This window comes from Anomalospiza imberbis, chromosome 1, assembly GCF_031753505.1.
Source record: "Anomalospiza imberbis isolate Cuckoo-Finch-1a 21T00152 chromosome 1, ASM3175350v1, whole genome shotgun sequence".
In the NCBI taxonomy this organism is placed as follows: domain Eukaryota; kingdom Metazoa; phylum Chordata; class Aves; order Passeriformes; family Viduidae; genus Anomalospiza; species Anomalospiza imberbis.
Window position 1 is genome coordinate 24233132 of NC_089681.1, and position 12342 is coordinate 24245473.

Below are 12342 nucleotides of genomic sequence, written 5' to 3' on the forward strand. Positions count from 1 at the left end.
AATAGGCGTATCTATTGCATTGCAAAGAGACCACCACCACGTCATGGACTTGCCACCAAGTCAGTGGTGTGAGCAATAATGAAACCTGTCAAGGAAGCTTTTGAATACCGTTCTACATCAGCTTCAATTAGAAACAACACCCTTTGTACAACTGACGTGGGTTGTGCTTCAGCATTCAGACGGATGGGTTACAGATACAATGCAGATAGCACTGGACACAAGGGAACAGAGTTAACAGAGCCTTAAGCTGGAAGTAGAGATAACACATCTCCCACTCCTCTCTTATACAGTATTACTGTTGAACTGACACATTCATCTAGAACAGTTTTAAACAATAAGGTAAATCTTGTGTTGACTATCAAGATTCAGCAATCCTCTATGGCTGAACCATATATCTGCAGCTGTGAAATCCTTAATTGAAAAACTAAACCCAGCATCACCCTTGCACACACAAGATCTGTACTTTCCACAATGCAACAATTCTGGTAGACAAGGCAAATGTCTCCTCAGCCTGTGGCACAAGAGCTGTTTCTGTTTAGCTCACCATCAGCTCATTCTTGCCCCAATTTAATCTGCACATATTTTAGACTCCTTATGAAATGCATTATTGCTTGATACAGAGTACAGTACCCAGCTTTAAGATCCAAAATGCTGCTGCTTCCTCAGCAGCACTGTCCCTGAAGGTACTCATGAGGTGCTGGGAACTGAGACACACAGTGATACTGATGGAAGGATCTGAAGCTTTGCTGCCTGGGGGAGGCAGCAGCATGCCTGATGCAGGGTGGCATTGAGCCTCACAGTGGCACTGAAGTGCTCTGAAGTTCAATTCACTGTTTCTATTTATACTTTGCTTTCATTGGCCATCTGATGTATTCATAACAGGGATCACACAAAAGAACAAAGTCCTAGCAGAACAGATAACACATTCTACATCAACTCAATACACATGGATTTCTGCATAATTGATCATTTTATTGGAATCTGTTAAAAGATGTTTGTTCAGATCACCTGTTCAGCAGGCAGTTATGCTGCTTCTGTTCACTGCATACATACTGAGCAAGTCTCCAAGCAACGCATAAATATTGTCTGACCCCATACTTAAGTATCTTTACTACAAAAAGCAGCTTCTCCGCAATAAAAGTTGTATCCATGGGACCAATGTGCATTTCTTCTAGCTATGACTTGTACCAAATCTGTATCAACAATCATAGGTTAAATACATCAATGCACATTAATAGAGCTTTAACAGTAAAAAAAGTAAGAAAGTTAAATACTGCAACAGCTGAGATACACACTGCATTGAAATGATAGAACATAGTCTATTGACCTAGTTAATGACACAGTCACCAAAACACAACATACAGAAGCAATGTCAACAGCCAGTACTTGTCTAAGCATTTTAGAGTTCCCCTTTTCCCTTCAAATAAAGAAGGTTTTTGTACATCTTGAATGTGAACTTAGGCATCATTAACCTTACAGCAATATTGATGCTGATAGTTAAGGTTAAGTCGGGACATACTAAAGCTGCAGGCTACTGAGTACACATAACATTTTTGAGTTTGAGGAGCCAATGTTTACCATAGCACAGGTTTATTGTTCAAATTAAGTGCACCCTATGTACAGCAGCATTAATTGGCAAGACATATTTAGTAAAAAATGCCACTTTAGAAACCTAGCATATTTCAGTTAGTTAAGTGTTGATTTAACTAGCTATGATGAGGGCTAGGGAGGTATTTTAACTGAAACACTTTGGCAAAGTGAAATAAGCTGACCTAGCATTGTTCTCTAGAACCCAGGAATAAACTTAAATGTGTTCTCTCAGTCATCAAGGACTAATATTTCAGCAGGCATTTCAGTTTTTAACATAAGGGCAGGTTAAAATAAATCTGTACATAATGCAACATACCTCAAATAGATGCAATGATGACCAATTAGTTGTCAGTCTCTACTTTCACCATTACAAGACCAACAATTTTGGCACACAAGTATAGCCAATCTAAGTTCAAATTCAACCATTCCAAGCCAGAAGGACCCATTTCAGAGACTGCTCTGCAATAGTATTCTGGACTGTAAAAACATGCATGCACCAGCTGCCCAGAAACACACAACTAAAAGAAGTTGCTAGAAATAGCCACTGAAAATACACATGCATGCCAGTGAACTTTCCAATTAAAATGCTATTTACATGCCATACTTCAATTTTTTTGTAATTTGTAATTTTTCACTCAACTTACACATATGAGTTCAAATGAAGGACATATATTGTGACCTTTTGAAATATCCAAAGTGAAAATGAGTGCAAGTTACAAAGCTTCAAAGAGGTTACCAATGATTTCCTGATCTTCTCAGGTGAAAAATTTAGTAGATAAGCAATGACAGAAGTGGAGTCCATGAAGGACATAACCTTTAGGAAAGCAAACAGAGCCTTAACCAACAATATTGACTTTTCAAAAAGTCTGAAAGCTTCTTTACACTGAAAGCTGAAGTCCTCCATGAAGTTATCTGGTGTCTTGCTGCATGCTGTAATGTGTTATTGCCCTACAAGTTGTGCAGAAAACCACAGCCAAGTATTAACGCACAAGACATTTAGAAATTACCGTGCATAATATATGATTAAACTGTAACAGAATCTCAGGTATTGATTATGGCTTAGACCTGCCTTGAAAGTCAACACTTAGACAAATATCCTTATGTGAATGACATTGTCCATATGGAAGTGAGACAACTTTGTTACACTGAAGACTTACTTGGTTCAAGTGACCTTCTGCTTAGAAGAAACAATAGACAATATATTCACAGATAACCATTTCAAGAATTAGCCCTGTAAAAAATTCAACAATACTTTTTACTTTTCTTTTCCTTAACTGTATATATTTGCAGATATTCTATAAGCAAGCTGTTTCTTGAACAGCCAGATCTTTGATAGTTAATTCTTTATCCTACTTCCTCCCTCATCCAAATTGGCCAAATTCAAGACATTGTTCTAGCAGCATTCATGAAATCAATAGTGCAACATTGTTATAAAAAAAATTTCCAAGTTAGAACATCCTCTTCAAGTTTTGTATTGGGTCAATAGCACTTCCCATGTTTTTAGATCTCTGGGGAAAGGCAGGAACAACAGATATGCTGAATCTAACAAACAAAAATTGTTTGCCAAAGGCTTTTTAAAATTTTATTTTTGGGTGGATTTTTTTAATTTGCTGCTCATACTGGCCCTTGTTACAACTTTAGTAACTAGTTCACTGCATTAAATTCACAATTCCTCATTTTGATATGCACCTATAACATGTGAATTGAACTGCACCACAATAATTGTAATGTCATCTCTATACATTCGAGCCAGCTCTTCTGGAAGACTAAGCATCTTGGACAGCCGCTCATGATCCACAGTTCCAAACTCATTGTTACCCACTGCATGACGTATCAGGTGAGTTGCTGCATTCTGATCTTCGAATACTGAAGAGATTCTTGCTCTCCTTTCTGTTAAGAGACCATGCATCTGTCCCAAAGTTACCTTATAGCCACCAACAGCTATTGGCTGTTGGTGGTGAACACCAGTGAGGTACTCCCCCACAATTCTAGCCACATCTTGCCTGTGCATTGTTTCCCACAGCCCATCTGTGGCCAAAACCAGGAATTTATCCTGTGGCCGTAACTTGTGATGTATGACTTCTGGTTCAGCTGTGAGGTATGGGGGAGTGTGATAGTTTGGAGGAATAAACTTGGTATATTCATTGTCATTCAGCTGATCTGGGCCTGATTCCACTACTCTCTTCTGCAGGTCAATACTCCATTTAAACTTCACATCACCAAAAGCTCTGAAAGGCATCAAGAGACCCAAGAGACGATCTTGTTTGACAAGACTTTTCTCTTCAGACCTTGGATGCTCCATTTTCACACGTTCCACTTCATGTTCATTTTGTGCATTATGGTCATAGGACAAATTAACTGCAGACCAAGATCCATCTTCTTCCTGAACGCCAAGCATGGCTCTGCTGTCACCTGTGTTTGCAACATGCAAGTCGAGACCATCCACATGGGCTACACAGGCAGTTGAGCCAGAAAATGCTACGCGCAGTACTAGGTAGTTGAGAAAAGAATTTGGATCTCCTACTTGAGCTTCCAAAGAAATATCATTATCAAGCCTCTTAAAGGCATTAATTAAAGCTTCTCTCACATCAGTAGTCTCTCCACTGTTGAGATCAATCAGCTCCTGCCAGTAAGTTCTTAGACTGTTGAAGTAAAGCTTGGAAGCCTCTTTGCTAAAATAATCGTTGGGATGCTTGTGCCACTGTAAAATGGGCAACAGAGCTCTGCCATTCTCCACAGCATTTTCTATTTCAAGTAAAGTTTCATGAGGTAACAAAGAGACAGCAATGTAGTAAAACAGTCTTTCACTGACAGCTTGAGCACAAGCACAGCCTGCATGGCCATCAAACACACCCAGAAGCATCCCTCTCGTCTGTAAACAAGTGGCAGCACTCCTCCGGTCCTCTATTGGAGCATTAGCAGGCAACTGGTTGCTGTCAAAGCCAAGAACTGAACTTACATTTTTACCATCAAATTCTGGGACTTTGAAACTGTATTCATTTGCCTTCAGGATGCTGTTGACCTGTGTAGGGGTGAGGTAAAACCTCTGTGGCGTAGAAGCGTAATCCCTTGTGTGAATAAAGTGATTGAAGTGCTCCTTTGGCCTGTAAAGTGCCGCAAATTTCTTCTGCGGTGCATATCTGAAGTGACTGTGAGCAAAATGAGATGACAAACAACACAGATGTTTATGGTGGCAGTAACACGCAGTACTGCCTATTCTGCTAATCTCACAGTTACGAATCAATGGAAACAGATGAGCTGGTGCTGGCATGGCATCAGACAACAATGGCAGCCTGGAGCTTCGGACTGGAATTGCTGAAAGACAAGAGAACAACTATGCTTAGCGGGACAGCTAAGATTTTTTCCCACAGAATTCTGTGTTAAGATGTTTACAGCTCCTAACCAAGTTGCTTATTATATGGAGTTCATAGCTTCAAAGGACTTGAGAAAGAAAGGCATTGCGAGGTGCTTATTTATAGACACTACACTGGGCTGTAACAAAAAAGCTATACCATACTTCAGCACAGGTATTTTAGCTCTTTTACCCACTCAGATAGCAGGCAGAAGGTGAAAGCATCACCCAGACAGTCAATGAACCTTCAAACAACTTAGCACAATAGTTAGCATGGAGCACTCTACAGAATTGCCACAGGACTTTTACAGATATTTGCTTTCCTGGTGATTTCACAGCTGACAGAGACAGATGTGGCACACAAGGAAGAAAACTCTTTCTGTAAGGCTGAAGAAGAGAACATTATCTATCAGGGAGACTCAAGAAAACTGAGATGACATACAATAAAGACTGCTTAGACAGCAGAAGCAATAAGTAGGTGATAGAGAACTGATATTCTTCATGCAATCAGAAGTCAGTAGCAGGCTTTGTTTCTTTCTCCCCCTTCCGCATGTAAAACTTCAAACTTGTGTTACATATCTAAAACAGCCACAGCAATCTATGCAGCGATTTTCTAGCTTAAGATGCAAGTACAAGAGGGAGAAAGGAAATACAGCTTTCCAACAGCTATTCCATCCCAGTACACTGTAAGATTATAAAACACCTTGAAAAGCTACTCAGTAGAAGGCCTATATATGAATTGTTTGCTTCCATGACTAGAACAGAGCCTTGCACAATACTCTAAAGCTAGTTCAGTGTTAAGATAAACCATTAGTATCTGAAAAAAATATTCTACTGCTACTTGCCACATCTAAAAGCCTCCTTATTCTTCACTCCCCTGAAAAAAAGAGTACAGTAGCATATTCTTTGTCTCCATTTACATACCAAATCACAACATTAGTGAGAGTGCCTCCCAAAAGCCTTATTCACTGTGCCTCATTAGCAGGAAGTCTTTTACAATGTAATAATTGAGAGACAACTCCAGAGTGGAGATGGAGTTGAACTGTGCCTTGTGTGAAGTACACACATATAAGGCAAATTAAATTTTCTCTTTTATGATCAAGTTTCATAGCAAAAGCTTTTTCTCAGAAGAGGCCATTAGAAGGCTTATTGCAGTCGTAAGTACTAATCTATCTGCACTGCTACATGTCAAATTGTTTTATTGAAGAAATGGATACTGCTGTGTTCTTCAGTCAGTAAATGGATTTTTTTAGCCAGGCAGGCATACCAGTATTTCAGAGGAGACTCAACCCCAATAAAATATGCAACAAGCCCCAATACTCAGCCTAAAGGAACATGCAATATAGGAGAAACTGCATTTTGCAATTTCTATTAGCTTTCCATAGCTTCAGCCATGATTGTGATCACCTGGGCCAGCTGAGAAGTGTCTGGAAACATAAAAAGCTTCACCTTATTATCCTTGTTTCAAGAAAGGGAAGCAAATAATATTCTCCCCCCAAGTTTGCTTGCTCTTTTAAGTAAACCAGAGTAAAGCCCACTACTCTGTTACACGACATGTAAGTGCTGAAAGCAGAGTAGAATTCATGTTCCTGTCACTCCGCTGACTCCCCAGTATTAATGAGTGACTGTTGTACATTCAAAAAAACTCTCCTCACTGACAGCTGAAGATTGAAGTTTTCTGTTGTGCATGTACCAGGAAGAGCTCAGGCTCAGCTGAAGATTGAAGTTTTCTGTTGTGCAGGTACCAGGAAGAGCTCAGGCTATAGTCCAGATGCCCAGGAGCAGTGAATTGGTTGAAGCTTCCAGATGCATACTGAATTTATGCTAGCCATTTGCTTCTCCAGTCCAGGCTTCACATGCACACAGCATGACAGCAGTAGACTGCAACTCCAAATATAGATTTTAAATTCTATTCACTGCCTTCTAATTATATAGGAGCTATTTTGGTAACAGTTATGTACATTTCTTCACATGACATTTAAAAGCAACAATTTTGCTTAAGGTTCTATGGATGTGCCTGGCCTACAGCAGCACCTCAGCTTCAGCACTGGTCTCCCATTAGACTCCACCTGGATCAAGCTGTCCTGACTGCTCAGCATTTGTGTTCAGTGCTGACCCACAGTGGTGCCTCAACTGTTCTGACAGTTTTGTTGGTCCATGATGAAGCAAAAACACAAAAGTACTGCTGCTTTAACAGTTCAGCAGTGCCACCAGCGAATATTGTTATGATTTTTAATCATTAGTTTATCAAATGAAATCCAAGAGGAAGTAGTAAGAAGCTGGCCTCACATTTTCCACAGCTCATATAATTTACAGTAGATCTATGCCAGCTTAAGAGATCAGATTGTTTCACATACCAGCTTCAATAACTCCAAAACATGGAAATGCCTAATTCCAAGTATCCAAACCAGAACTGAAACTAAAGTCTCTCCCACTTACCCCCACAACACAGCTGCCCCAAGTATAACCAGACACTCCAGCTGCCCTTTAAGTAATTAAGATCCCAAGATCATTATGGTTAGTGAAACGATGGCAGAGAAGAAAAAGAAGTAGATATTTCACAGTTCAATCAAGATTTATCAAGATATTAGAATCAATCCAGCGTAAATACCTCTCCAAGCCCAGAGCAGGGTACAAGCACTATTTTTCAAGCTGTAAATACAATATGACCCATAACAAATCAGACGGTCAACTTATGGGGTTTTGTAGTACTACATTAAAAAACATAGAAAAACGTTCCACCTTTCTTTAATAAAGGCTCGTTATACCCATACTGTTAGGGCTAACTGACACTGCACAGACAGGTTCCTGCAAAACACTGTACTAAAGACACCCGTGGCTTCAGGTAAAACCACTCACTCAGGTGCCTTTCCTACACCTGACAGACCTGAATGAGGCAGCTGGAAAGGCGGGGAGGTGGGGAGGAGGAACAAGACGCATTCAACACAAGCAGCACCGTTAATCCTTCCCTCCGGCCTCAGCCCTCAGACACAGCCCAGCCTCGCAGCCCCTTCCCCGGGTCCCTTCCGAGCCCCGAGCCCGTCGCTGCACGAAGGGAGATACATACCGATCCGCCTGGGCCCAGGACATACACACATTCTCCTGTCACAACATGAAGCCGCCAACATCCACAAAGCAGAAGCCCGGGGGCGGGGGGAGAAGCAAGGCAGAGAGTTTGTTAGAGAAGACGTAGAGCTCCGGCACGGAGGTGGGACGGCAGACAGGAGGAGACAAGCACACACAGCCCTTCTGCGGGCGCACGGCGCCACTGCTGCCGCTCGCCCAGCGATGGGACTGAGCCAGCTCCGCAGGGACCGCCCGAATGCGCCGCCCGCCCGGGCACCGAGCCCCGCCGGGCCCGCTCTCCCTTCCGGCAGGGCGACAGGCAGGGCCCGCTGTCGCTGCGCGCCGCCGCGGCGGATACCGCTGCCCGCTCAGGCGCTGCGCGGCCCCGACATGGCCGCCCCCCCCAACCGCCCGCCCGCCTGCCTCCGGCACGACCACCTCCTCCTCCCGTCCCGGGCACAGACCTGGGCCTTTCCCGGGTGGCTCAGGGAGACGGGTGGAAGGCCAGGACCGCGCCGCCCCGACCGTACCCGCCACTCCCAAACCCCCCCGACAGCCGCCGCCTCACGCCCGCCGCCGCCGCGCCTTTATAAAGGGCCCTGCGGCGCGCGGCGCGCCGGCCATTGGCTGCTGAGGAGGGCAAGGCGGGCACGTGACGCGGAGGCCGAGGGAGCGCGCGGGGGGCGGGGGCGGGGGCGGGGGCGGAGGGGAGGGCGGGGCGTGCGCGCGCGATGGCGGCGGCGCGCGCTGCGCCCGATGCCCCCCAGGTGGCCGTGAGGGCCGGGAGAGCCCGCGGGGCGGTTCTGCGAGCGGGAAGGGCGCCGGCGTGTTTGTCCCGGAATGCTCGTGAAGTGCCCTTAACGGGTACGAGGCACGTTAACTCCGCAAGAGACCGCTGAAGTCTGTCCCCTGAGCCGGGGACCGCTCTGCCCTGAGAAAGCCCCCGACGCTCCTTGGTCAGGAGTCAGTCACACAACTTCTCACTGTTATGGAGACCCAGTATGGGAAAATGTCCAAATTTTACAGCGTGTATTGGCATTTATTCTGAATTCCTTTTTAAAAGTGGTGCTTTTTGGGTTTTTTCCCCCCTCGAAATGTTCGAGTTGACTTGAAGTCGCAAAGCTCGTTAACTCCGCAAGAGACCACTGAAGCTTGTACTGAGACACGGGGAGGTTATGTTTGGTTTTGTGGGGTTTTTTTCTTTGGTTTGTTTTTGTTTGTTTGTTTTTGTTGCCTTTTTTTTGTTTTGTAGTTTGGGTTTTTTTGTTTGTTTGTTTTGTGATTTGTTTAATTAGTTTGCCCCGTTATGCTTTATTTTCCAGAATCCCTCGAGGCAGAGCAGGCTGCTGTGCAGTGAAGAAGACCAGGGCCCTCTCTGCCCTCACATCGCCACACTGCTGCCCTCACTACCAGCAAGGAATGGTTTGAGGGCAGTGGCTACGAAGAACGAGCAGCCCTTCCTTGGAAGGGTGACGCGTGCTGTTCCTGCCACTGCAGCAGCAGCAGTAGCCTCCCCTCCCTCCTTTCTCCCCCCTTTCTTAGCCACTGTCCTGTCCCTGTTCCACATCTCCAGGGCAACACTCAATTTTGCATGTGCTTCTGAGGTACTCTGATCCAGACTTACGCTTCATGTACATTTCTGAATATGGAAAGTATGTAAGTTCAACAGTATTTTGATTTCTTTGATCATCTCTCTGTTTATAGATGCCTGTACTCTCACGCCTTACTATTTTTCAGGGTGTCTGGGATGCCCATTTTTCTGTGTGTTGTTGGCAGCAGATGCTAGCAAGCCTTGGGGGTTTGCAATTAGCATTCCCTCAGCAGCTGTAACAAAACAGATTTTTGACTATACTTAGGGCTTTACTCAGTTGGTAGGACGTGTATAGCTGTGTACCAAAACCAGGAGAAGAAACAAAGAAAAATCTGCACTTAGTGCCCAGAAGACTCAAGAGATCTACTTGAAATGTAAGAGTGTGGAAAGTACTGCCCTGTGACCCTCTGTGTGAAAACCAGCTAGAACAATAAAATGATGCCATCCTTACAAATGCAAGTCTTTCATGGTAGTAGTTGAAAACACAGAGTATTAAAATTTTCATTTATTGGTGTTCTGCGTGACTTTTGAGACATTTATTTGTTTATCCAGAATGGTATGCCATCATCTTCTCTTTGAGGCTTATTTTAGAAGTAAAAAAAAAGGCATCTGACAGACACCATTATACATTGAAAATTTCATTAAACAGCATGGAAAACAAATTATTTGCATTTCTCTTTAACGGTAGCATATGGTTAAAAATAGATTGCCAGCATGTGCTGATAAACAACCATTTACATAATTTTCTCCTTTCAGCAAGAGTGATTGTAAGGCCCCCAGGTTTAGAAATTTTCTTATAGACTGTGTAAAGGTGCCCTATCAAGCCACCTTCTTACCTTGTTAGAAGGAAGAAGGCTGTGGGAAGACAGACCTCTGCCTGGGTGAATTTGAGTCATTGCTCTAGGAGTAGATACACAGAAATGGATTGGGTAGAGGTCACCACCAATCACCTAATATTCTTCTAAGTGAGGAGTTTGAGAGTGGCTTCATGTATGACTTTCACAGAGAATGTTGCTGTCTGAAGTTGCCTACCTAGAAAAAAAAAAATCCACAAAATAGCTAGCATTTAGCACTTTTGGTCTTCAGAACATCTTGTGCCCATTAGTTCAATTCTCCGTAATTTGCTGTGAAATTGAAAGGTTAGTGATACCGCTCCCTGTTTATTGATTTAATTATCCTTTTATTCCTGATTTGAGGCCAGGAGAGGAGCTGCTTTTAGAGCTGGTCTTGGAATTTGTAGCTCCCTGTCTCACAGTATCCTACTGATATATCTGAACATTAGACAAAATTTGAATTTTAAAATACTGAGTGAGAAAAGATTGTGGTCTTAGCAGCCACATATAAATCCCACCAATTAGAGACAAAATGCTAAAATTTGGCTGACATTTTGCTCATTGAGCTTATGTGAGTTTGCTGGTGTGCTGCCAGAAGTTGGATGTTGCAATTTAACTGGAAAGTTAGATTTTCCTTCTCTTCATCTTGCTGCTGCCAAGACCTTTTTGTGCAACTTTGAGCAACAGTCCATTTTTGCTGATACTAAAGAATAAAAAAATGTTCTAATGAATAAAAACACGTTGTTCCACATTTAACATTTTACACCAGAGATTGATGGAAAAGCAATTACTTGTAACTACTTCAAGGTATGCAAAGTCTCCCTGTTTCCCTGGATGAAAGGATTATCAACAGAGTGTAACAAGAGACATGAGTTCTTGTCTTAATGTGCCTGTTGCCTGCAGTGGCTAATTCTGCACTGCAGAACCAACAGGCAGCTATGCATTATCTCTGCAGCTAAAGTGCTGCAGTACTTACTCTAACACACATTTCCAGAGAAACACATTTCCAGAGAAACTGTTACAGATCACCAAAATCCATTTTCATTTGAAATCAAGTGTTTGCAGTAACCTTCTAGTTTAAATAGGCTCTTGTGCCCGATGCATAAATTGCATCGGGCACAAATGATTGCATAAATCATTTTTATTGACTTACTTTTACTGAAAGCTAGTTCAGGACCACATGATAATATTTCACTTGTTTTTATATCCCTTGATTCCTTAACATTCTTATGATATCCTTGCACACAATGTTACAGAAGTGCTGTGTTGCTCCTCTGCTTGTTGAAAAGAACAGTTGCTCATAAAACCAGTCGTAAAACTGAGTGCACAGATCAAACATTTCCACTTGGCAGGCTGCCATACCAACCTGGAGCAGGAAAAAAGGGCAGAAGAATGATATAAGTTTTGAGAGCAGAAAGAAAAGCCTAACAAGGGAGAAAATAAGGGAGACAAAAAAGCCAGGTATGGAATAAACAGGAAGGATTGGACAGGACTAAACTGTGTTCTTTCCTGAGAGCATTACAGAAGCAATGGCAGCAATCTAAGTGTGCTGTTCCACAGAGCAGCAATTTATTTTTAACAGAAATCAGGAGCATTATGTGGCAAAAATAAATGTGTTAGTAGAGCTCAGAGCAGATGGAGTACCTGTAAACAGCGGTGGCCTGTGCTCTTCAGCCTGCTTCAAAGGGACAGTTTGGTTGTACATTCAAGTGTTCTGCTGCCCTCTCAGGGAGTGTTTGCTGTGGGTGATGCATCTGTCCTGCCTCAGCACAGCTGGGTTCCCGAGTACAGCGAACGTTTTACAATGAGCCCTGCAAAAGGTGATTTTTAAAGAACGCTTAAGAGTATCAACTTTAGAGTAAGCCAGCAGCACTGAGCCACATGATTCATCTCTCCCCTGCCCTTTCTAA

General features: G+C 43.1%; 1 protein-coding gene across 3 annotated transcripts; it reads right to left on the bottom strand.

The window, feature by feature from the left end:
- Positions 1 to 951: 951 nt before the first annotated feature.
- PDP1 (pyruvate dehydrogenase phosphatase catalytic subunit 1) lies at positions 952 to 8574 on the bottom strand. 3 transcript variants are annotated; one of them, XM_068184927.1, is made up of 3 exons: positions 8473 to 8522; positions 8010 to 8044; positions 952 to 4905 (listed from the first exon to the last, which is right to left on the bottom strand). In XM_068184927.1, exons 2-3 carry the CDS (start codon positions 8038 to 8040, stop codon positions 3254 to 3256), a joined length of 1683 nt encoding a protein of 560 aa, XP_068041028.1. In that variant the 5' UTR covers positions 8041 to 8044; positions 8473 to 8522; the 3' UTR covers positions 952 to 3253. The 3 variants fall into 3 exon arrangements, with proteins under 3 accessions (XP_068041028.1, XP_068041036.1, XP_068041020.1); XM_068184935.1 differs by lacking the exon at positions 8010 to 8044 and having other exon boundaries at positions 8473 to 8574; XM_068184919.1 differs by lacking the exon at positions 8473 to 8522 and having other exon boundaries at positions 8010 to 8418.
- Between the last annotated feature and the right edge of the window lie 3768 nt (positions 8575 to 12342).

What these genes read in the sequence shown, in the direction of transcription:
- PDP1 (XM_068184919.1), bottom strand. Translation starts at nt 8,070, where the DNA reads ATGTTGGCGGCTTCATGTTGTGACAGGAGAATGTGTGTATGTCCTGGG. An exon ending in TCCTGGGCCCAGGCGGATCG is followed by an intron (nt 4,906 to 8,009) that starts GTATGTATCTCC and finishes CTTGTCTTTCAG; the next exon opens with CAATTCCAGTCCGAAGCTCC.